This window comes from Ictalurus punctatus, chromosome 5, assembly GCF_001660625.3.
Source record: "Ictalurus punctatus breed USDA103 chromosome 5, Coco_2.0, whole genome shotgun sequence".
Taxonomy (NCBI): domain Eukaryota; kingdom Metazoa; phylum Chordata; class Actinopteri; order Siluriformes; family Ictaluridae; genus Ictalurus; species Ictalurus punctatus.
In genome coordinates, this window is record NC_030420.2 from 17,614,275 (window position 1) to 17,638,128 (window position 23,854).

Genomic DNA, 23,854 nt, shown 5'->3' on the forward strand with positions numbered 1-23,854 from the left:
TTAAGCATATTTATTTATAACAGTAACCTGCATGGTAACTCCACACTCACTGAGAGCTAGCGCTATAAAATCCCGGTTTGCAGTTAAAGAAAACATATAGTTTCACATACACACTCATTTACACATCACACACACACACACACACACACACACACACCCCGATTCAGCGCCCAGATTCAAACCAACACTTGGTGCTAAAAGGGCATTACAAAACAATTTATGCACATTGTAGCTAAGCATTAAAATTAAGTACATATAAATTAGATACATCTAAACGTAGGTCTGATTTTAAATTAAGTATACATAATATTACCAACGTTAGCTATACTCACATGGGCATGATCACAAGAAATATTCAATAGATGCTTCACATTTGTACTTGGTATGCAAGCGCTCCAAAGCACCAAGCAAACTGCTTTGCAAATATACAGTATAGTCTGTCACGAAACGTGTCACTGTCTGAAGGATACGCTGTAGTGAGAATACATACATGACCATTTGTATTATCACTCATGTGACCAAATACAGAATAAGATGTGAAGTGTACATTTCTCTGTAAGTGCATGTTTGCATATATGTGTGTGTGATCATCACTGGTCTTTCTCATGCATCTGTTGCTGCATCTTCTGCAGCATCTCCTGCATCTTCTTCAGCTGCACACACACACACACAGAGTCAACACAAGAGCATTAGTGTGATGTACAGTCTGTGTACTGTTTACACTTCAGTTCCGTTAATTATCAGAGTGGTTGGATTTAAGCCTCACCTCCTCGTCCTTCATCTTGATGAGTCGCTCTGTTTCGGCGTCTGGAGTAGGCAGCGGCAGAATGGGAATAGGGCTGTCCATGCGGTTGTCCTGTGCAAGTTTACTACAACACAAACACATACACATTCGAACAAAACTCCACTTTATACAGTGCCTGGTAGAAGTTTTGGCACCCATCCAAAAAAAGAGCAAAACTGTATCAAATAAATACTATATACAAAAGATCAAATCTTCCACTCAATCAATTGGAGAAACTGTTTATCTTTTGTTCTAGCAAAAACATCATTAAAAAGCACTATTTCACCTATGTGTTATAGTTTTTATACTGTATATTAATTTTTGCTCATTTACATGAAGGTTGGTAATTCTGTATGTTCAAATATTTATTTATTTATCTTGTTTATTTATCATGTTTATTTATCTGTGTATTTATCTGTTTATTCTTCTTGTTTATTGAATGTACATGTTTGCACGGAACAAAAAGGATTGGCTCTTAATTTCATTGTACATATGTATAGTGATAATAAAAGGCATTCATTCAAATAGCACCGATCTCACTAACAGTCAAGTAAAAAAGTCCAATTCAAAAAGGCTTAAATAAGCAGACGCACAAGCCACAATATATTTACTAGTAACCACTGTGTAACTAATGAAAATGGTATTTAGAAACAAGAGTGAGAACTGCACACACACACACCACAAACCTGGTCATCTCCTGTATACACTGAGCTCTGTAGTTCTCATAGTGTACATCGCAGGTCACATCTTTCAGGTCGTGCATGTGAGAGCGAATCAGGATATTCCTCAACTTCACAAAGTCACAGTGGGACTGGTTCTCCACTGCAGCAAACACAGAAGAACATGAATCAAATATCTAAGGGCCTCCACCTGACAGAATATACAGGTGAATCTAAAAAAAAAAAATTGAATATCATGGAAAAATTGAATTTTTTTTTCCTCTGTAATTTAATTCAAAAAGTGGAACTTTCATATATTCTAGATTCATTACACATAAAGTGAAATATTTTAAGCCTTTATTTTTGTTTTAATCTTCATGATTATAGTTCATGGAAATCAAAAATCCAATATCTCAAAATATTATAATAATATTATAGTCAACCTGAGAAGAGCTCTAATCAGATAATTAACTCAAAACACCTGCAAAGGTTTCCTGAGCCTTTAATCTCTCAGTCTGGTTCAGTACACACAACCACTATCATGGGGAAGATGAAAGTAAATTTTGCATTTCATTTGAAAATCAAGGTCCCAGAGTCTGGAGGAAGAGTGGAGAGGAACAGAATCCAAGTTGCTTGAAGTCCAGTGTGAAGTTTCCACAGTCAGTGATGATTTGGGGTGCCATGTCATCTGCTGGTGTTGGTCCACTGTGTTTTCTCAAGTCGAGAGTCAATGCAGCATCTACCAGGAGATTTTAGAGAACTTCATGCTTCCATCTGCTGACAAGCTTTATGGAGATGCTGATTTCCTTTTCCTGCAGTACTTGGCACCTGCCCACAGTGCCAAAACTACTAGTAACTGGTTTGCTGACCCTGGTATTACTGTGATTGGCCAGCCAACTCGCCTGACCTGAACCCCACAGAGAATCTATGAGAGACACCAGACCCAACAATACAGACGAGCTGAAGGCCACTATCAAAGCAACCTGGGTTTCCATAACACCTCAGCAGTGCCACAGGCTGATTGCCTCCATGACACGCCGCATTGATGCAGTAATATGTGCAAAAGGATCCCCGACCAAGTATTGAGTGCATAAATTAATATACTTTTCAGAAGGTCAAAATTTCTGTATTATAAATTCTTTATTCTAATATTATGAGATACTGGACTTTTGATTTCCATGAGCTGTAAGCCGTAATAATCAAGATAAAAAAAAAAAAGGCTTGAAATATTTCACTTTATGTGTAAAGAATCTAGAATATATAAAAGTTTAACTTTTTTAAATGAAATTACGAAAAAAAAATGTTTTCCATGACATTCTAATCATCGATTCTAATTCTAATTCCATATTATTCCACTTTTCCATGATATTCTATTTTTTTAGATGCACCTGTACACACACATTTAAGAAATCGCTGTATTTAACATCAGGATTCTTATGCAAATAATTAATTTCATAACAACATTTCCATGATTACATTTCCCTCGAATGTGTCCTATCTAATTATAATCACATACACACCTCACCTTCGACAATGCCCCAAGGGTAGAGGCGACCTCGCACTCTTTGACCTCTTGCTTCCACCACTGTATTACTACCAATAACGGCAAAGGGAGTACACTCCTATAACAAATTTCAAAAACATGTACAAGTTCAGATCAGAACGTCTCATAGGAATATAATAACAAAATTACCAATAAACATGTCAGAAAGAAACTCCTTCAGGGTTGTCTATTATTATTTTCATTTACTTGAATCTTATTCATGAGCGTACATAAAACACATCTCTTACATCTCTTGTACTCTGAAATTCATGGCTACTGCCTATTTTTAGTAAACTGATGTAGAGTGCTTTTTACTGCCTCTCCATTGTACGGCCTAGTTTCACTAAGACTGAGAACACCCACTAGTCATTTATGTCCATAAGATTACTGATATTGATTAATATTCATTAATTGACTTGAGTAAATTCTGTAATATGATTACAGCTCATCATTCATGTCAGTGTGAGTTTGAGACAGATTATAAGTAGAGATTCAACTGTGAAAGCTGCTGGAAAGTTACTTAGCTGTAGGAATTGGACCAAAAAAATTCATTGGCTAAGCATGTTTTTTAGGGGGGGCTTGAAGGGAGAAGCATTTTACATGTTAATACAAGTGAGTGTATTCTTTAAAATGGGTGTTACATAACCTGCTGCTTGTGAAGGGATTTATTTTTGGAAAAATGACACATTTATCCTGGCTGTATTTGACTGAGTTTTACTCTTCACCCTAGACTTCTTGCTCTTTTTACTGTTGAGTAAATATTGACTTCACTGGCTGCTATTTGCTCACTACAAAGCTGTGTCTAACTTAAATAAATAAATAAATAAATAAATAGTAGCTATGAATTTACAGTGAATACACATCTCATCCTTGCTGAAACTCCTTATAGTCTAAAAATCACACACAAAAAATGATGTATGGACCCATTAAGGCTATAATTGCTGTTTGACTTTATGGAGCTTTGTACGTTTGCTTCTCACCTTCAGCTCTTTGTCCATCTGTTTAAACTCCTCATCCTCATCAGAGTCACACTCAGGAAACTGGTACACTTTAATCCCAAAGCGCTCAATCTCATCTCGTACCTAAGACAAAGAGAGAGTAAAGTGATAACTTGAGGTGAGCAGCGTACTCTGAAGAGAACATCTGTGAATTTGTAATATTCATTTGTAGTACAGGATGGAATGAGATGTGTGCTCACCCGGTCCTTTAGCTTCTTTATCTCACTTGGAGTGAGACAGTCTGCTTTGGCAATGAGAGGAATAATGTTCACTTTCTCATGCAGCGCTTTCATGAACTCCACATCCACCGGTCTCAAACTGAAAATAACACAAACAGACACAATTGCTAGATATACGTTTTAATTCTCCAGGGACGACTCTGTATATACACGACATGGACAAAAGTTTGTGGACACATGAAAGTCACACCCATATGTGCTTGTTGAACATCTCATTTAGTCAGATTTATTCCCCCACCTTGCTGTTATAATACCCTCCACTCTTCTGGGATGAGTGAGACTAGATTTTGGAGCATGGCTGTGGGGATTTTCCCATTCAGCCTCAAGAGTATTAGTGAGACACTGATGTTGGGTGAGGAGGCCTGGGGCGCGGTCAGGGCGATCCAGTTCATCCCAACGGTGTTCTGTGGGGTTGAGGTCAGGGTTTGTGTTCTTCCACTCCAACCTTGGCACACCATGTCTTCATGGAGCTCACTTTGTGCACAGGCCACAGGGATGCAGGAGCAGGTTTAGGTCCCTTAGTTCCAATTGTAATCTTACAGCATGCAAAGTCATCCATTATAAATTTTGTACTTTGTGGCAACAGTTTGGGAAAACCTGATATTGGTGTGAATGTCAGGTGTCCACCTACTTATTACCACACACACACACACACACACACACACACACACACACACATACACACACACACACACAGAGTGTGTTACACACCCATGTCCAAAGGGTGGTATGAAATAAAGACAGCAGTGCACTCGGTTATCCAGTATGTTCTTCCTGTTGAGTCCACTTTCATCCCTGAAATATTGCTCAAATTGCTGATCAATGTAGTCAGTGATGGGCTTCCAACTGGAAAATACACACACACACACACACACACACACACACACACACACACAAGAGATATCAGACTGGCAAGAAATATTCAACCCTCTTTAGGAACAGCTTTATCCTGGTAAGTGTAGATAATATGGATCCTGGGTGTAAGACACAAACACACACACACACACACACACACACACACAAACACTCTGAATGGAACACCAGTCCATCACAGGGCCCCATGCACATGCATTGACACCTAGGGGCTATTTAGTGTAGCCAATCCACTTAATGGCATGTTTTTGGGTGGTGGGAGGAGATTGGAGAAAGCAGAGGAAACCAAGGATGACACAGGGAGAACATATGAAACGTCACAGACATTAACCAGAGGATTGAATCAGCAATCCTGGAGCTGTGAGGCGGTGCACGCTGCACCACCGTCCCACCAGGGAACAAGGGTAATTTGTGAGCTGATTTGTCAAGCTAAGTTCTTACCACTCATTATTGTTTACAGCATCTCCAAACCCTGGTGTGTCCACAATGGTGAGTTTGAGTTTGACACCCTTCTCCTCAATATCCACCGTGTGTTTGGTGATCTCCACTGTCTGATTAATACGCTCTGAAAGAAAGCGAGAAAATGGAGAGACAAAAGAGACTGTAAACGCAGCATTTCCCAATCATACAAGCATATCCCAATCCTCAGAGGCGGCGCCTAAGTAATATATTCTAAGTTAAATTCTATACATACAGTACTGTGCAAAAGATTTAGGCACCCTGTTTATTTTTAGTACAAACTTTGTTATAGATGTTTTATTTTATGACTTCTATATCAAGTCAGCACAAAAACATTTTAGATTCCCAAACATTAGTTTTCTAGCACAAAATGAAATGTTACAGAAAAATGTTTGTATGTCAGTAGAGAAAGCAGCATATTACATAAGAGACACTTTTCAGATAAAAAACACAATGAAGGCTGCTGGGTTTTGCTGCAAATATAAGAAGCAAGTGCAACAGTCAAAATCTCCAGAAGAACCGTGGCTGGTTCTGCAAGATGCTCAATAAAACTTACAGCTCATTTCTTTATAAAACTGCACTAATTCTACTGGAGACTACTATTTTTATTTTTTTGTTACACCAAATATTGACTTTGATTAAATGTATTACTGTTCACTGCTCTTTATGTTCTTGTTTTTTAAATGTATAAACATTTCATTTCATTATTTTGAAGGCATCTTTGCTCTACAGCATTTCTTTGCATGTGCCTAAGACTTTTGCACAGTACTGTATATGTATGTTACAGTAGAAATCCCGGCTCTTATTCTGAAGTCAAGCCTTTACAGGTGCATCTCAAAAAATTAAAATATTGTGGAAAAGTTCATTTTTTTCCATAATTTAATTCAAAAAGTGGAACTTTTATTTGTTTTAATCTTGATGATTACGATTTACAGCTCATGGAAATCAAAAATCCAGTATCTCAAAATATTAGAATAAAGAATTTATAATACAGAAATGTTGACCTTTTGAAAAGTATATTAATTTATGCACTCAATACTTGGTCGGGGATCCTTTTGCACATATTACTGCATCAATGCGGCGTGTCATGGAGGCAATCAGCCTGTGGCACTGCTGAGGTGTTATGGAAACCCAGGTTGCTTTGATAGTGGCCTTCAGCTCGTCTGTATTGTTGGGTCTGGTGTCTCTCACAGATTCTCTATGGGGTTCAGGTCAGGCGAGTTGGCTGGCCAATCACAGTAATACCATGGTCAGCAAACCAGTTACTAGTAGTTTTGGCACTGTGGGCAGGTACCAAGTCCTGCTGGAAAAGGAAATCAGCATCTCCATAAAGCTTGTCAGCAGATGGAAGCATGAAGTACTCTAAAATCTCCTGGTAGATGCTGCATTGACTCTCGACTTGAGAAAACACAGTGGACCAACACCAGCAGATGACATGGCACCCCAAATCATCAGTGACTGTGGAAACTTCACACTGGACTTCACGCAACTTGGATTCTGTGCCTCTCCACTCTTCCTCCAGACTCTGGGACCTTGATTTCCAAATGAAATGCAAAATTTACTTTCATCTGAAAAGAGGACTTTGGACCACTGAGCAGTGGTGTTTTTAGTAAAAAGGTGTTTTGAGTTAATTAGCTGATTAGAGCTCTTCTCAGGTCGACATTACTGTATTATAAATGCTTTATTCTAATATTTTTGAGATACTGGATTTTTCCAGTATCTCATTTCCATGAGCTGTAAGCTGTAACTTTTCCATGATAGTCTAAGCTTTTGAGATGCACCTGTATTTGTCACATACATTACAGCACAGTGAAATTCTTTTCTTTGCATATCCCAGGTTGTTACGAAGCTGGAGCAGAGAGGTTTAAAGGCCTTGCTCAAGGGACCAACAGTGGCAGTTTGCTGGTGCTGTGGCTTGAACCCCCGACCTTCAAGCAGTAACCCAGAGCCTTAACTGCTGAGAAACCACTAAAATGATCATTCCCATACGAGGAGTCAAACCCAGGCCACCTGGGTGAAAACCAGGTATCCTAATCGCTAGACCATATGGGCCTTATTAAATTACTGATCGTATTTTAATTCCTTTATTTATTACAACCAAATATACCAGCAGGTCTAAATGATATTTTAGGTTACATTCCCTACATCAAGTCTGCAAATTCAGCATCATTTGATCTAAATATCTGTAATATAGATCACCGTTTATCTCCAGTTTCCTTTCAATTAAAAAGGAGAACAAGTAGTGAGAACTACTCTATGCTAATCATCTTACTGCAGGGTTAAGTTGTTTGAAGCAGTGCAAAAGATTTTCTAAAATTTCCAGGTTTAGGAACACGTTCACGTATCACTGGCAAAGAGAAACTGAAATTGATTTGAATGACATTTATAAATGTAAATGATACTGATACTGAGTATTGGCCTGAAAGTTTGGCACGGGATTGAACATATATTAGATCCACTGATTTCATTGTAAATGGCACAAATCTTGCATGATTACACAAGTCCATCACATTTCTGATGTTCTGAAGCTGGATTCAAGCTTGCAGAGAGTATCCAGTCAGTTTAAAGTATCAGTCATTACCTTGAGCTTTGATATCAGTAGCATATCAAAAATGAAAAACAAAAAGAGATCAGTACGTTCCTGGTACTGTATATTGAAGCATAAGAAAATGGTTTGACTCTATTGAAACTGAACATTTGATTGAGTGATGGAATAGTGAATTGGTGAAGGAAAATAGTCAGCAACTGTTCGGTCTATGTTTACTATTTTGTAAGCAATATTTTGTATCCCTAAGGGCATACCTCTTTGTGGGCCTGGTAGAATCATACTGCCTAGGTATGTTTTATCCTTGGTTTATCATTCATACGGGGCTCATGCGCATTTGTACAAAGTTTCCATGACTAATATACATTTCCAAGACCAAAGTTCTCTTGTGGAATTCAAATGTAGTCTAGAAAACCATCTTTGAACAGAATCAAAACATATACATTGTGTAGCATAAATCAGTGAAACATACATAGTTTGATTTTAAATCATTTACATTTGCAGAAATATGAAGTATGATCTGAACACACAAAGATAAGCAAATCCTGCTGCAGTTTGACTTACTGGGAACACGGTATCTTTGTAAGATTTAAATAAATAATGAATCCATAACTTTTAGAGCTCAGAGTATCGCCACAGTCAAAACTTTGTTAGTAGCTGTAGATGCCTGTGTTTTGTATTGGAGGAAGGTGTGACAGGATTAATCTTAGGCCTACTATCTAAGTAAGCAAGATAATGGCACTGTTGATTTCTCTGACTTTGCAGTACCCTAATGATTTTTTTTCTTTTTGGCTATACATGGTTGCTCAAAGCTGCCTCTCTCCCATTTTTACAATGTTAAATATTGGAACAGAGTTTACATTTTACAGATCCTGTGTCTCCATCTTTTGTGAGCCAAGACTTATTATCTGAGCACAACAAAGAACTGTTAACTACACATTTCACCTGGTATTTTTCACTCACAGTGAAACTAGACAAGACAGTTCACTGCCTTGAAAATAAAACAGCATCTATGCCATAGTGATATGATACACTATAATACATACACACTGTGATATGATATATTACAACAACAACAGGGAGTATTGTACTTGTTCAGCTCCTGCCTAAATGTAGCTTAGCGTATTTTAGTATAATACAAATCTGGACATAAATGATCAGAGTAAAGGCTTTAAATTTATTTATGCACGTCCTTTCCAACTTTCTGTATTAACACCAAGTGACTTTCCCAGGTCTGGAAAAAACACATTTGTACAATTCCATGATTTTTCCAGGATGTATATAATAATGATAATGAGTCTTTATTTATCACATATACATATGCACAGTGAAATTCTTTTCTTCACATACCCCAGCATGCCAGGAAGCTGGGGTCAGAGCACAGGGTCAGCCATGATACAGCACCCCTGGAGCAGAGAGGGTTAAGGGCCTTGCTCAAGGGCCCAACAGTGGCAGCGCTGGAGCTTGAACCCCCGACCTTCCGATCAGTAACCCAGAGCCTTAACTGCCAAGCCACCACTGCCCCCCTTATATATATTTGTATATAACTCTACAAATCCTGTCATAAAGAGCAGTAAAATAGTAATCGGTGTACTGTTGGTGCAGGATTTAAATGGAGTGAATGATATAAATACATATGGTTTGATTAGTTTATCCAATAAAAGTGCAAATGATCTCTAAATACATGCTGTGTGAGATTTTTACCTTCTGCATTTAGTAGTTTTCTGTCCTTGTAGAGGTCTGTGAGGAAAAGGCTATTTACTAGAGTAGACTTGCCCAAGCCAGATTCACCTGAGACACACACACACACACAGACACCCACACACACAGACACAGACACACACACACAGAATTCTTGCTATTGGTAAATGTGAGCATGTCCATACTTGCCATGTCTAACTAGTGGAAATGACAATTGACAGTGATGTCAGTCATTGCAGCAGTTTCACTGACCTGCTACCATGAGTGTGAAATCAAAGCCTTTCTTGACAGACTTCCTGTGGACCTGGTTTGGGAGTGTCGCAAAGCCAACATACTGCTTATCCTGAGAGACACAGACAGCAGATCAGCGGTTATTAAAATGTTGTTTTTTTTAAAAGGGCACTGTGAAATTGACAAACACCACAGCTTGTAGAATTTACCATCCTGAGCATTCTCAATATCCAAACTGATGCACACAAAAGCACAGAATAGTGCTAGACTCAGAATATTGGACACCACTGTGAAAAAGCGAAAGCTTCAATTCATGGCTGTTCACAAAAAGAAGAGCTCGACATGTCCAAATGGTGAACGTGAACTCTACAGATTATGAAATTAAAAGAAAACCAAGGCTTAGTTTTGCCAATAGTCAATGCATCACAGTAGGAAGTAGACTTGCAATTCTGGATTTTCTCTCTTTCATACACACAAACAAGCAGGCAGAAAATATCCTATTGAATGTGACTGAATGGCTCTTTAAAAAAAAACACACTCCCAGACTGGCCAAACTGCTCAGTCTGCCAGCACTCCTCATAACTTGTAATAAACATTTCCGCTGTCTCTGTGGGCTACTGAAAAGGTCCCCACAGTGGCCCTGCATCTACTCCATCACTCACACACACACTGTGATTCTGAATGTGAGAAGAATGAGAATAAGAGAAAGGGACCAAGGATTAATGCTAAAACATGCAAACACTTACAGTATTAATAATAAAGCTCACTTACATTTCCCAACTTTTAAACTCTCAGTTCACTTTTCTCTCAGTGTAACACATTTATAAAGTACAGGAGTAAATACAGAGTATATATATATTATTATATTAGAGAGAGACACCCACAAACACACACACACACACACACACACACACACACACACACACACACACACAACCTTCTGGCGAGTAGTCCTGCTTCGGGCACACAGCAGTTTCTCCACCAGCTTCTCCTGTAGCATAATGGCATCCATGCCAGTCTGGCACCCTCAACCCACGAGCCACACAAACAGTGTATGGGAAAGTCTCCAGAACTGTTTCTCAAACCTGCTACACCTCTAGTTTACTGGGTCTCTTTAACTCCTCTCTGTTCTTCCTTTCCTCTTCCTCCCTTTTTCTGTGTATGAGGCCTCTGGCCTGCAGCACCTCTGCTTGTTCAGACAGGCGAGCAGAAAAATTCTCACGTGGAACTCCGAGAAAGCATAAGGACAAAAGAAAAAGAAGACGAGAGAAGGCGAGAGAAAGGCAGAGAAAAGGGGCAGAGAAAGGTAGGAAGGCAAGGAAGCAATTTAACCAGAGGAAAGGGGAGGGGTGAAAACGAGAATAAAGCACACTCATTCATCCATCATTCATTCCTCCCCCTCTTTTTTTTCCAGAGTGGATAAACAGAGTAGAAGTGAGGTGCAGTGAACCCTGGTGCTGTGCCTAACCACATTCAGTAAAACTGGTGTCACGCCCTTCCTGTCAGTCCTGCTCTGTGCCACACAGATTCATACAGTACACATGAACACACATACCAGCTCAGTGAGGACTGCTGAACGTGCTCTTTTCACACGGATCATCTGAACATTTTAATACTTCTATGTTTTGTTTCCTATTAAAGAGCTTGTTTCACAGTTTATTATTTTAATCCTCACCTACATGACTACCTGGCACTCCTACTGCTCTACTTAGGATGCAATTTAGAATGGAAGATGGAAATGGACAGTAAAGGACTGCAGTACTCTTGTATACCAAAAGAGGGCACTTTTATCGTTAGAGACATCTTGAGTAGGTGTCTTTTAACTCCAGTACTGCAGACTGTGATCTAATACTCAAAATTATTTTTATACTTGTGCATTTGTTTCACTCTAGTCACTACTGAATATTTTTTTAAACAATACCTAACATTTGTAGCATATGTGCAATTTCCACAGGCAATAATTTCAACATGTTTCCTGTGTACAGAGAGAAGAAAACTTTTTTTTAACTCTAAATTCTCCTTTAAAGGAAGTTGTTGAATTCTGTCCAAGTTTAAACTATTATATAAGAACAACTCTGTAAAAGGGTGAAATGGTGGTGAGTAGTGTGCAACGCCTCACAGTTCCAGGGTCCTTGGTTTGATTCTGAACTCAGGTTACTGTCTGTGTGGAGGTTCAGTGTCTGCGTGGGTTTCCTCCGACACCTCCCAAAAATATGCAGGTAGGTAGATTCTTAATCATTGCCATTCTTAATTACCCATAGTTGTGAATGTGTGTAAATATGGTGGCCTACAATGGGCTGGCATCCCATTCAGGGTGTATTTCAGTACAAGATTTCATGGAGGTTTTGTTGCAGCCAAAAATGCTTGATTTTGCTGCAGCTTTTTTTTTGTTGTTGTTGCAGAAAACTACTTGAATTGCACAAAATTGTTTTTCATGGTCTTTCACAGTGATGTTTGTTGGTGAATGAGATCTTGTAGCTGTACTCATGTTCGACACACGAGGACCGACGCGGGCTTTGGCTCAACGTGCGTTGTGATGATGTCACATCACACATCTTGGCCCATCTGCAAAAACTCTGTGGTAATTTTGGAAAATTGCCAGCTCCTCCTAATATTTTGCTTGGCTTTGCCTTAATTTCTGCGATTGCAAAATCCCAAAATCCTCGTGGGACTGGTATTCTCACCCTGCCTGCAGTGTGCCAGGGACAGACTCTGGATCACGACCCTGACCATGATAAAGCAGTTACTGAAGATTTACTATTTTTAAAAAACTATTTAAAAAAACAACAACCAAGAAATAGATATAAATGAAACATTTAGAAAAATGTTTTACATGTCTTATGCATATTCTCAAATGACTTTCCCAAATGTATTCCCAAAGCTGTTCTTGTGTTTTATCTCGTTTTTGACCACTGAAGCAATACCATAAAAGTTACCTGACGTGTCTACATTAACAACACAACCACAAACTCTTCCCTCTGAAAAAGTAGTCTTATCTCCTAAACAATCATATGTTATGGCCTTTGGCAATCCCCAGATCTCAACTCAATCCAAAACCTAGGAGAGATTTTGGACAAACGCTTTACACAGAGCTCTCCACCACCATTATCAAAATGTTAGCAGAGGGAATGTCTTTTGGAAATGCGGTGTTCATCCGTATTATATAAAATTCTAGAATATATGACGAGGCACATTAAAGCTGTTTTGGCATCTCTGGTGTCCCAACACTATACTAATATACATTTCATGTTGTTTTTTTCCTGTCACTATTCATCTATATGTATACAAAGTTGATTTGTAAGTGGAGCCAGTCCCTGGCAGTGCATAAAATACACACACCAGGTAAGATTATCTGGATTTGAAATGTGTGGAGGCATATTTTTATCTTTTGGAAGGATCCAAATGTGTTGATGATGACAGGAATACATAATTATTTTGAACTATTATTTTGAGATAGGGATAAAAGCCTAACTGCTGATCAGTGCATTTGGGACATGCTCCAGCTGCTTCTTAAGGTCTAAAGTGTGTGTGTGTGTGTGTCTGTGACAGTATAGGGTAATGATGGGGGTTGTAGGGGTGTTAGTAGCCTGTGAAACAAACCTACATACTGGAATTGGACTTTAAGGTAACTGTTATCCCTCTGCCCCGCACACACCGTCTCTAGAGCTTCACAACACTGTGTCTGAAGTGTGGCTATTCTCCCTGCATGGGTTACAGGGGTGTGTGATGCTTTTGTTGCTATTTTAGCACTGAGGGAGATAAGCGTAAAGGAGAAGATGTGTGAGTAGGGGAGGAGGAGGCAGAGGTCTTGAAAAGAAGGGAACAGATGTCCCAGAATGACACAATAGCCTTCGGGCAGTCCAATCCCAAACACACACTCCCCCTCACACTGCCCAGCTGCCACCCTCATACACCACCTGGGGTATCTCACTCACACATGCACTCACACATCAAAACATACGCATCCACAAACCCACTTTTGGTTTAGTGGCAGTCAAGCCACCAAGAATGTAAGAACTTTTCTTACAAAGCTGATTTGCATAAAGAGGAATGGTTTAACAAACAATCAAATTTGCACATTTGGTTTCATTCAACAAACATAGTGTCAGGCAGGTGGTATTTGGTGTTCGATGTTTGCTATTTCAATGTTGTAACTAAGCAATGCACTGCAAAAAAAATTACATCTTAGCCAGTGAAAATATCTTGAACATAATTGAATTTATAGCCTATAGTATTTCCTATTATAATATTACAATAAACCAAATATAAGATTATTTAAACTATTTGTAGACATTTTACTCATTTCAAGCTCTGTTCTGTTGGCAGATCATTTTGCTAAATTTAAGCAGTTCTTTCTAGAAAGAAGGAAAAATCTATCTGCCAATAGAATAAGAAAATTGAAAGGTAGAAATGAGTAGAAATGTCCAGAAATATGTTTAATAATCTTATATTTGATTTATTGTAATCTTATGAAAGGAAATACTATGTAAATACGACTATATTCAAGATATTCCCACTTGCTAAAATGTTATTTTTTGCAGTGAGAATGTCTGCCTTACCCCAAATCCTTTCTGTAAATTCATGTTCTAACATGTAAACATCAACATGGCAGACATGTGGAAAATCACACAGGCAAGCCTTAGTTTTCTTATCAGGGCAACATACAACACTCCCCTGCCTACTGAACCTGCACCAGTGGCTTGGCCAGAAAGGATGCTGCCCTGTCTGTAGCAGTCTCCAGCACATCTTGTCATGCTGCAAGATTGTACTCTCCCAAGGGTGCTACAGGTAGCGATACGATCAAGTCCTGAGCAGATTGGTCGTGGTGCTGGAGGAGTGTAGACAGGTCATAAGAAGAGGTCATCCTCCACCAGTGTGTCAGTGCATCCAATTCGTCAGAGAAGGTGGGGGCAACACAAGCGTCATACCAAGAGTTCCATTAAGGGTAGTTCCTTTCACCCAGCACTGGACAATGAGAGTCAATGTTGGCAGGAAGCTACAGTTCCCTAGAGATATCACCAACACGAGTCTGATATATTGACGTGGTCCAGCGGTGCCTCATCAAACTAACTGTCCCATGGGAGGAAAGAATAGAAGCTGCCCTTTGAGAGAAGTACTCCGATCTCATCGCTGAGTGTACGGAAGCTGGCTGGAAACAATCATCTACCCAGTAGAAGTAAGATGCCAAGGCTTTCTTGGAACATCAACATCAAACCAGCAAAAGGCCCTGAAAAACCTGACTGCAGAGGCAGATAAGAGCAGCTTTTGGCTCTGGGCGAGGAGAAAGTGAGAAGTGTTGGAGTAGTAACACCTAACCCAAGGTCTAGTTGCAGGGGGTGGAAGCAAGACATCCCTGCCACTGCTCCGCCACTAGGAGACATTCCAGGGTTAAAGGAGCAAAATCCAGTTTAGCGGTGGTACCCAGCTGATGACCCTGCAGCTGACCTATGCCATATGGAACCAGTGGTACTGAGCATGCATTAACGGTACCAGTGCGGCTTGTCACAGCCTTAGTCACTGGGAAGGTCTGTATGGCTAAAAGAAGACCGGTAATCCTATAGGTACCGGAGGAGGTGCAACAGGCAGTAATGCCATAGCCGGTCAACATCTACCTGTGTAAATTATGCATTTAACCACATCCAGTTCTTCAGTGATATTAAGCAGACTTGCCAAGGTGACTCAGGACAAAATATGACTTGCTGTAATCTGTAAAAAGTCATAAAGCTGAATGCTTTAATGTTGCAAGGCAGCAATGCTGAGAAACTGCCAAAATATAGTCCTTTATATGCAGAATAATTATGGGTACATTCCTGTCAGCTCTACTAACAAGCCTCCAATTCAACCGATGATCTACAAGTTGTGAACCAGTCTAATGTAATGGACAAGCGTTTGTACCTCCTACTGCATGACCTAATAGTGACATCTACAAACACCACTGACAATCCAGAAGAGCAAGAAGAATACAATGAGTAAGTAAAAAATGTAGAGGTGATAAAGTTGCATGTTTCTCTGTGTGCCGCAGTGCAGATTATACTACCTCCATCTACTCTACGATTTGTATGTGGATGGATGGATGAAGTGATCTATAACATCAGTGATAAATCAAAACTGTATGTAAGCCACTGCAGAGAGTCATAAAGGGTAGACTGAATTTCAAACAACAGTGTAAGACTAACAAGCAATATAATGTCACATGTGCCTTCTTCTCAAACTGACTTAATACACACATCAATAGAGACACAAAATCACACAAACACTCCCACCCATCTGCCATCCTCCCACATTATGAGTCTAAACATAGCCTGTGTATGTTACACACACATGCCTGCATGCACTTGCTCAGTCTTGGGGAGGAGACAAGAGAAGAGAAAAGAGGAAAGGAGAGGAGAGGATGGGAGGGGAGAAGAGATGACAGGGGAAGAGAGAACAGGAGAAAAGAGGAGAGGACAGGAGAGGACACAGGAAGAGAGGACAAGAGAAGAGAAGAGAGGACAGGGGAGGAGAGGACAGGAGAAGAGAAGACAGGAGAGGAGAGGACGGGAGAAGAGAGGGCAGGGGAGGAGAGGATGGGAGAAGAGAGGACAGGTGAAAAGAGGAGAGGAGAGGAAAGGAGAAGAGAGGACATGAGAAGAGAGGACAAGAGAAGAGATAATAGGACAGGAAAGTACAGGACAGGAGGAAAGAGGACATAAGAATAGAGGAGAGGAGAAGAGAAGAGAGGAGAGAACAGGAGAGGAGAGGACATGAGAAGAGAGGGTGGGTGAAGAGAGGGCAGGAGAAGAGAGGAGAGAACAGGAGAAGAGTGGACTGGGGAAGAGAGGAGAGGGGAAGAGAGGAAAGAACATGAGAAGAAAGGACAGGAGATGAGAGGACAGGAGAAGAGAAGAGATGAGAGGACATGAGAGAGAAGACAGGACAGGAGAGGACAGGAGAGGAGAGGAGAAGAGATGAGAGGACAGGAGAGGACAGGAGAGTAGATAAGAGAATTAGAGATGAGAGGACAGGAGAAGAGAGGACTCGGCCGAGCCAGAGCCATCTCAGCTAGATATTTTTGTTGAGCTCAGGGCAGAGGCAATGTGATGTGTGTGGTTTGCACATACACCACCTGAAAAGCCATAACCATTGTACAAACATAACCAGTGTACAAGTGACAGCATAACAGACGACAGATTTAAGCACATAGAGTCCTCTCTGTGTGCAAATGAAAATCAAATGCAGCTCTTGCATAAACTCTGCGGTTTGGGTGCAGAATTGGATATTATAATAGCAATCCATTTGAAATATAAAGTGAAAGGCTCAGAAACACGCAGGTCTGAGCATTAGAGTAAACTGTAAATACAGTATCTCACAAAAGTGAGTACATCCCTCACATTTTTGTAAATATTTGATTATATCTTTTAATGTGACAACACTGAAGAAATGACACTTTGCTACAATGTAAATTAATGAGTGTACAGCTTGTGTAACAGTGTAAATTTGCTGTCCCCTCAAAATACCTCAACACACAGCCATTAATGTCTAAACCGCTGGCAACAAAAGTGAGTACACCCCTAAGGGAAAATGTCCAAATTGGGCCCAATTAGCCATTTTCCCTCCCCGGTGTCATGTGACTTGTTAGTGTTACAAGGTCTCAGGAGTGAATGGGGAGCAGGTGTGTTAAATTTGGTGTCATCGCTCTCACACTCCCTCATACTGGTCACTGGAAGTTCAACATGGCACCTCATGGCAAAGAACTCTCTGAGGATCTGAAAAAAAGAATTGCTGCTCTACATAAAGATGGCCTAGGCTATAAGAAGATTGCCAAGACCCTGACACTGAGCTGCAGCACGGTGGCCAAGACCATACAGCGGTTTAAGACAGGCCTCGCCATGGTCGACCAAAGAAGTTGAGTGCACATGCTCAGCGTCATATCCAGAGGTTGTCTTTGGGAAATAGACGTATGAGTGCTGCCAGCATTGCTACAAAAGGGGTGGGGGGTCAGCCTGTCAGTGCTCAGACCATACACCGCACATGCATCAAATTGGTCTGCATGGCTGTCGTCCCAGAAGGAAGCCTCTTCTAAAGATGATGCCCAAGAAAGCCCGCAAACAGTTTGCTGAAGACAAGCAGACTAAGGACATGGATGACTGGAACCATGTCCTGTGGTCTGATGAGACCAAAATAAACTTATTTGGTTCAGATGGTGTCAAGCGTGTGTGGCGGCAACAAGGTGAGGACTACAAAGACAAGTGTGTCTTGCCTACAGTCAAGCATGGTGGTGGGAGTGTCATGGTCTGGGGCTGCATGAGTGCTGACGGCATTGGGGAGCTACAGTTCATTGAGGGAACCATGAATGCCAACATGTACTGTGACATACTGAAGCAGAGCATGATCCCCTCCCTTCGGAGACTGGGCCGCAGGGCAGTATTCCAGCATGATAACGACCCCAAACACACCTCCAAGACGACCACTGCCTTGCTAAAGAAGTTGAGGGTGAAGGTGATGGACTGGCCGAGCATGTCTCCAGACCTAAACCCTATTGAGCATCTGTGGGGCATCCTCAAATGGAAGGTGGAGGAGCACAAGGTCTCTAACATCCACCAGCTCCGTGATGTCATCATGGAGGAGTGGAAGAAGACTCCAGTGGCAACCTGTGAAGCTCTGGTGGACTCCATGCCCAAAAGTGTTAAGGCAGTGCTGGAAAACAATGGTGGCCACACAAAATATTGACACTTTGGGCCCAATTTGGACATTTTCACTTAGGGGTGTCCTCACTTTTGTTGCCAGCGGTTTAGACGTTAATGGCTGTGTGTTGAGTTATTTTGAGGGGACAGCAAATTTACACTGTTACACAAGCTGTACACTCACTACTTTACATTGTAGCAAAGTGTCATTTCTTTAGTGTTGTCACATGAAAAGATATAATTAAATATTTTCAAAATATTCGAAAGGGGTGTACTCACTTTTGTGAGATACTGTATGACTAAGATTGAGGACAGGACACTTATGTCCCCTAATTTCTATAACATTTAATAGTTTGTAAGTCAAGTCTTTGTTTATAATTTAGATTTTCTCCCATCAGCATGAAAATGAGATGTCATATCTACTTTCCACATATCCATAACTTGTTACAGCCTCTCTCTGGTTGAAGCAAAAGTGGAACAATTGTCATATGGCAAAGCATGCTCTGAGTAACATTAGTGCTATACAGGGACATTTTGTACCTGCTTTATCATGATCAGGGTCGCGGTGGATCCAGAGCCTATGCTGAGAAGAAGGCAGAAATACATGCGAAGCTCAGCACAGACAGTAACCTGAGATCTGGAGCTGTAAGACAGCAACTCTACCCACTGCACCACCATGCCACCAGGCCGCCCACTAAAACTCAAAACCTGTTTCAAAAATCCCTCTCAGCAGCTCAATCACATTTTCCTTGCAGATTGCAGAAGTTTATTGCAATATTCATTTTATGTGCAATCTCTTTCTATAGTTTTAGCTGATGCACAGCATGGGCAGTGGGCCCTCTCAACCCACCCTCTAGACAACTCTGCGGAGCTCACTACGGCTTACGGGCGCTACGGCAATGGTAATGTGACCTTTTCAAGTTAAACCATCAGTCTTATTACTCACTCACACACTCTCTCTCTTATTACTCACACACACACGCACACACACACACACACACACACACACACACACAAAATTACAAATGTGTACTGACGTTTTTAGAGGGACATCCTAAATAGCAGAAAACCTTCTACACTGAAGTTATCAAGCATCAATAGCAACAATCTACCTACTGAATTTCTTCCACTTCAGTGTGATTGCCATTGTGTGAGGACAAAATACTGTCTCTGAGTTCTATGCACAATTCTTCTGAACCCATGGTTTGTTGTTCTGCACTGACATGCACATGTAGCTGGGAAGCTATATACAAACAGACAAACATGTGCCTTTCCAAATCATCCATCCATCCATCCACTTTCTATACCTACACAGGGTCACGGGAAGCCTGGAGCCCATCCTGGGAAACTTTGCATACACATTCATACACTACAGACAATTTGGAAATGCTAATCATCCAACCATGCACTTCTTTGGACTGAGGGAGGAAACCGGAGTACCTGGAGGAAACCCCCAAAGCACAGAGAGAACATGTAAACTCCACACATACGCGGTGGTGGCAGGAATCGAACCCCCAGCCCTGGAGGTGTGAGGCAAAAGTGCCCTCTCCCTTCCAAATCATGTCCTGTGAAATTTACACAGGTTAACTTCTTTAATCAAGCTGTAGCAAGATCTCAAGGTGGTAAATGGAATCTGTATCCACCTGAGCCCAAGTGTCATAGCAAAGGATCTGAATACTTGTTTAAATATCGTATTTCATTTTTAAATGTTGTAATAAATTTACAAAACTTTGAGAAAACCACTGTGAAACACAAACAGAGTTCAAGTTACGGTAACGAGTTCAAGTTCAAGTGGCTTTATTGTTATTTCAACCATATACAGCTGGTAGAGTACACAGTGAAACAAAACAATTTTCCTCCAGGACCATGGTGCTACAGAAAATAACACACTAACCACATGAGACACAGAACTAAATAAGATCTATATATTTTTACATAACGTGCACGTGCAAACGTGTGCAAACAACACAAGACAGTAAAATACTACTAAAACAGATCAATAGGCACAGTAAGTGACAGTGTAGCGCCGACCAGTACCCGAAGGGGAAAGTAGTCTATTTTGCATAAGGCTGTAACATAACAAAATGAAAAAAATAAAAAGAAGTGGTCTGAAAGAGCAAGGAAGAGACAGAGAGCACTGGAGTAATGGAGAGATGCATGAGTGTGTGAGTGGGTGGCATTGCTGTGTTGAATTGCTGACATTGTGTGGGTTGGATGCGTGACCCTGACAGCTCTGTGCCCATGTGAGATGAGTGTCTGTGTGGACACTGATGGATCAGAGCAATATCATAATCAAGCCAGCGTGAATCTGAACTGAAGCCCACCCCAACCCCCCCATGACTGAATCTTTGGCATGACAAACATGCTTGAAGAATTACATAACCATGCTTGAAGCAACAAAAGCTGCATACTGTATTTTAGAAAATATGGGAACACATGGACACACGCACGTGCATGTCAAGTTACCATGGCAGCTGTGATGAAGATTCTATAGTTACAGTTACATTTATATAGCCCTTTTCTAGACATTTATATAACCCTTTTCTTTATATTATATGTGGGGGGAAATCTCCTCAACCACCACTAGGACACCTGGGTTATACCATTACAGCACCACCCTACTCTGTACAATAGGTGTAATATGATTTTTAATGACCACAGAAAGTCAGGACCTCTGTTTAATGTCTCATCCAAAAGACAATGCTGTTCTTACAGCATAGTGTCCCTGTCACTATACTGGGGCATTAGGGCCCACACAGACTACATGGTGAGCACCACCTGCTGGTCTCATTAATACCACTTCCAGCAGCAAACTTAGTTTTCCCCAGGAGGTCTCCCATCCAGGTACTGACCAGGCTCAACCCTGCTTAGCTTCAGGGGGGAATTGCTGGGAGATATGGCTTTGTAGCGTCACGAGGCTACGCTTTGGTAACAGAAGGAAGTCGCATTGCCTCCTTCTCTCTTCCGTTACCATGGTGACGGTGCACCGAGCTCTAAGATTTCCATCCTCATCCGGGACCGTGTGAAGAGAAAGCGCTCCAGTAACCCGGTCTGATCCACTTCAGCATCGCAACACTATGCAGTTACGAGCTGTGCCATAAGACTCAAACACTCACACCGTCTCTAGCGCTGTTATCAAATGATGCCATTTTATTCATCCTCCAGATCCATGTCAGACATTAGGCTGGGTGCTGCACACGCCTTTCGCTGCTAGGCCGCTCAGGCTACATTACATCCTGCAGTAACGTGATGCGCAGCGGAAATAGTCAATCGGACAAGCCGTGCTACATCAGTAAACAAGCAGAGACTCTGCTATTTTAAATAGGACACCTACACCAATCTCCAGGCCCAGCTAGAGTCTTTTGTCACCAATTAATCAATGATGTAAGCCTCCAGCATCACTGTATAAATTCATGCATCATTCTCAATCATAACAGACTAGTGTCATGAGAAAAAGATACATAACGGTCATGGAAGAAAGGCATCGTGTTACCTCGCTATCCTCTGTGAGAGCAGTGCAGCAGCACCATCACCATCAGCAGCACCATCACCATCACCATCACCATCATCATCACCATCACCATCATCATCACCATCATCATCAGCACCATCATCATCAGGTGCAGGGACGCCAAGCGATGGTCAAAATGCACGGAAACACAAACGACAATTAAATCAGTGAAACAAACTGAGAATATAGGAAAAGATAAACATAAAGCTGATATGAATCATTACCGCTTTTAATGAGCCGGCTCCTGTATCGCGTGCTAGCTGTCATCTTCCTCTCTCTCTCTCTCTCTCTCTCTCTCTCTCTCTGTCTGTCTCCGCGGTGCAGGTTCAGATGCTCAGCACTGAAGCCGGGCTGCTCTTCCCTTCTGGGAATCCCACACGGGGGCGTGTCCTATGGCGTCACTCAAAACCACACCCACCGCTTCTCTAGCCAATCACCGCTAAAGCCACAATGGCGTTAGGAAGCCAAGCTCAACATTTTAAAAGCATTTACTTGTTTGGCAGCTTCCACGTGTCCGCTGTCCGCCATACCAAATATCATTTTTAATGATCCCAGAATTTCTGTTTGTCACGGATTATCGGACTAGCACTATCGACAAAAAGTGGCTATTTGGTGATAAGTTTCATTTCTTAAATAAATTCACCCATAGACTATAGATTGCTATTATTTCAGATGGTACAGAAACAATGTTATTTAGCTCTGTTGTTATGCTCCTAGGTGACAGATTTTCATGGTGATATTAATTATTAACGTTCTAAAAAAAATTATTTTCATAAAGGTATATTAAGAAAATTACTTTTCTGTAACTAGAGAAGATATCCACTCTATAAGCAGTCAGAGGAGAATAATCAAAAATGTATGGAAAAAAGGTCATAAAATCATCCGATTGATGCCTTGATTGAGTAATAAACCTATGTTATCAAATTTTGTATTCATTTTAACTTAAAATGTATACAACTCCAACACACACTTCTTGATTACCAACCTCTATCAGACTTGCTCCTCCAGGCGTGTCAGTCTCCTACAGCTTCCTTCTCTCCTCCTCACGGCCTGCGTTTACTAAACCGGTATTCTTTACTAAAGTCAGATTGACAAAAACTCAAGGCTTAATGAGAGTTTGTTTGAACTGCCAAAATCTTCCCATCTGACTGGCTTTCAGCAGAGCTGCCGCCTCTGGTACATCCATATATCTAGTATCTCGTAATTTCATAAATCCTTGTATAAACTGAGGAATTGAGGCATCTGAAATTGAGTTCTGATCAACATTAGTAACTTTTCATTTACATTAATACATTACAATATGTCTACTGATTATTTCAAAAGAGCAAAGAACAAAGAGCTGTCAATAACATTATTTGAGAATGAAATTTGACTTATTGCAGGATATGTTCAAAACTACATACTAAATGCATACTACCGTACTAAACAGCAGGCTGATAGATATCTAGATGGAGTGAAGTAGTTGCTGGTTTTGGTTGTACATACCCACTATACCCAAATTTTACTTGAATTTAGACAATCAATCATACAAGTAATTAAAATGTTTGTTTACATATTTTAATTTTTTTAAATAATAAATAGTAAAAACAGTTTGTATAAAAGCCTCAGTTCTTCAGTTGGTGTAGGCTAAGTGCAAAAAGATCAACTT

At 40.7% G+C, this 23,854-nt stretch overlaps 1 protein-coding gene across 2 annotated transcripts; it reads right to left on the bottom strand.

Annotated features, from left to right (window-relative positions):
• Positions 1 to 23,750, bottom strand: septin5a (septin 5a). Of its 2 annotated transcripts, XM_053680273.1 has the most exons (12): positions 22,431 to 23,750; positions 22,189 to 22,199; positions 10,054 to 10,144; positions 9,805 to 9,891; positions 5,538 to 5,661; positions 4,935 to 5,069; positions 4,185 to 4,302; positions 3,967 to 4,068; positions 2,969 to 3,065; positions 1,471 to 1,606; positions 767 to 869; positions 1 to 653 (listed from the first exon to the last, which is right to left on the bottom strand). In XM_053680273.1, exons 1-12 carry the CDS (start codon positions 22,471 to 22,473, stop codon positions 591 to 593), a joined length of 1,110 nt encoding a protein of 369 aa, XP_053536248.1. In that variant the 5' UTR covers positions 22,474 to 23,750; the 3' UTR covers positions 1 to 590. The 2 variants fall into 2 exon arrangements, with proteins under 2 accessions (XP_053536248.1, XP_053536247.1); XM_053680272.1 differs by lacking the exons at positions 22,189 to 22,199; positions 22,431 to 23,750 and adding an exon at positions 10,970 to 11,663.
• Between the last annotated feature and the right edge of the window lie 104 nt (positions 23,751 to 23,854).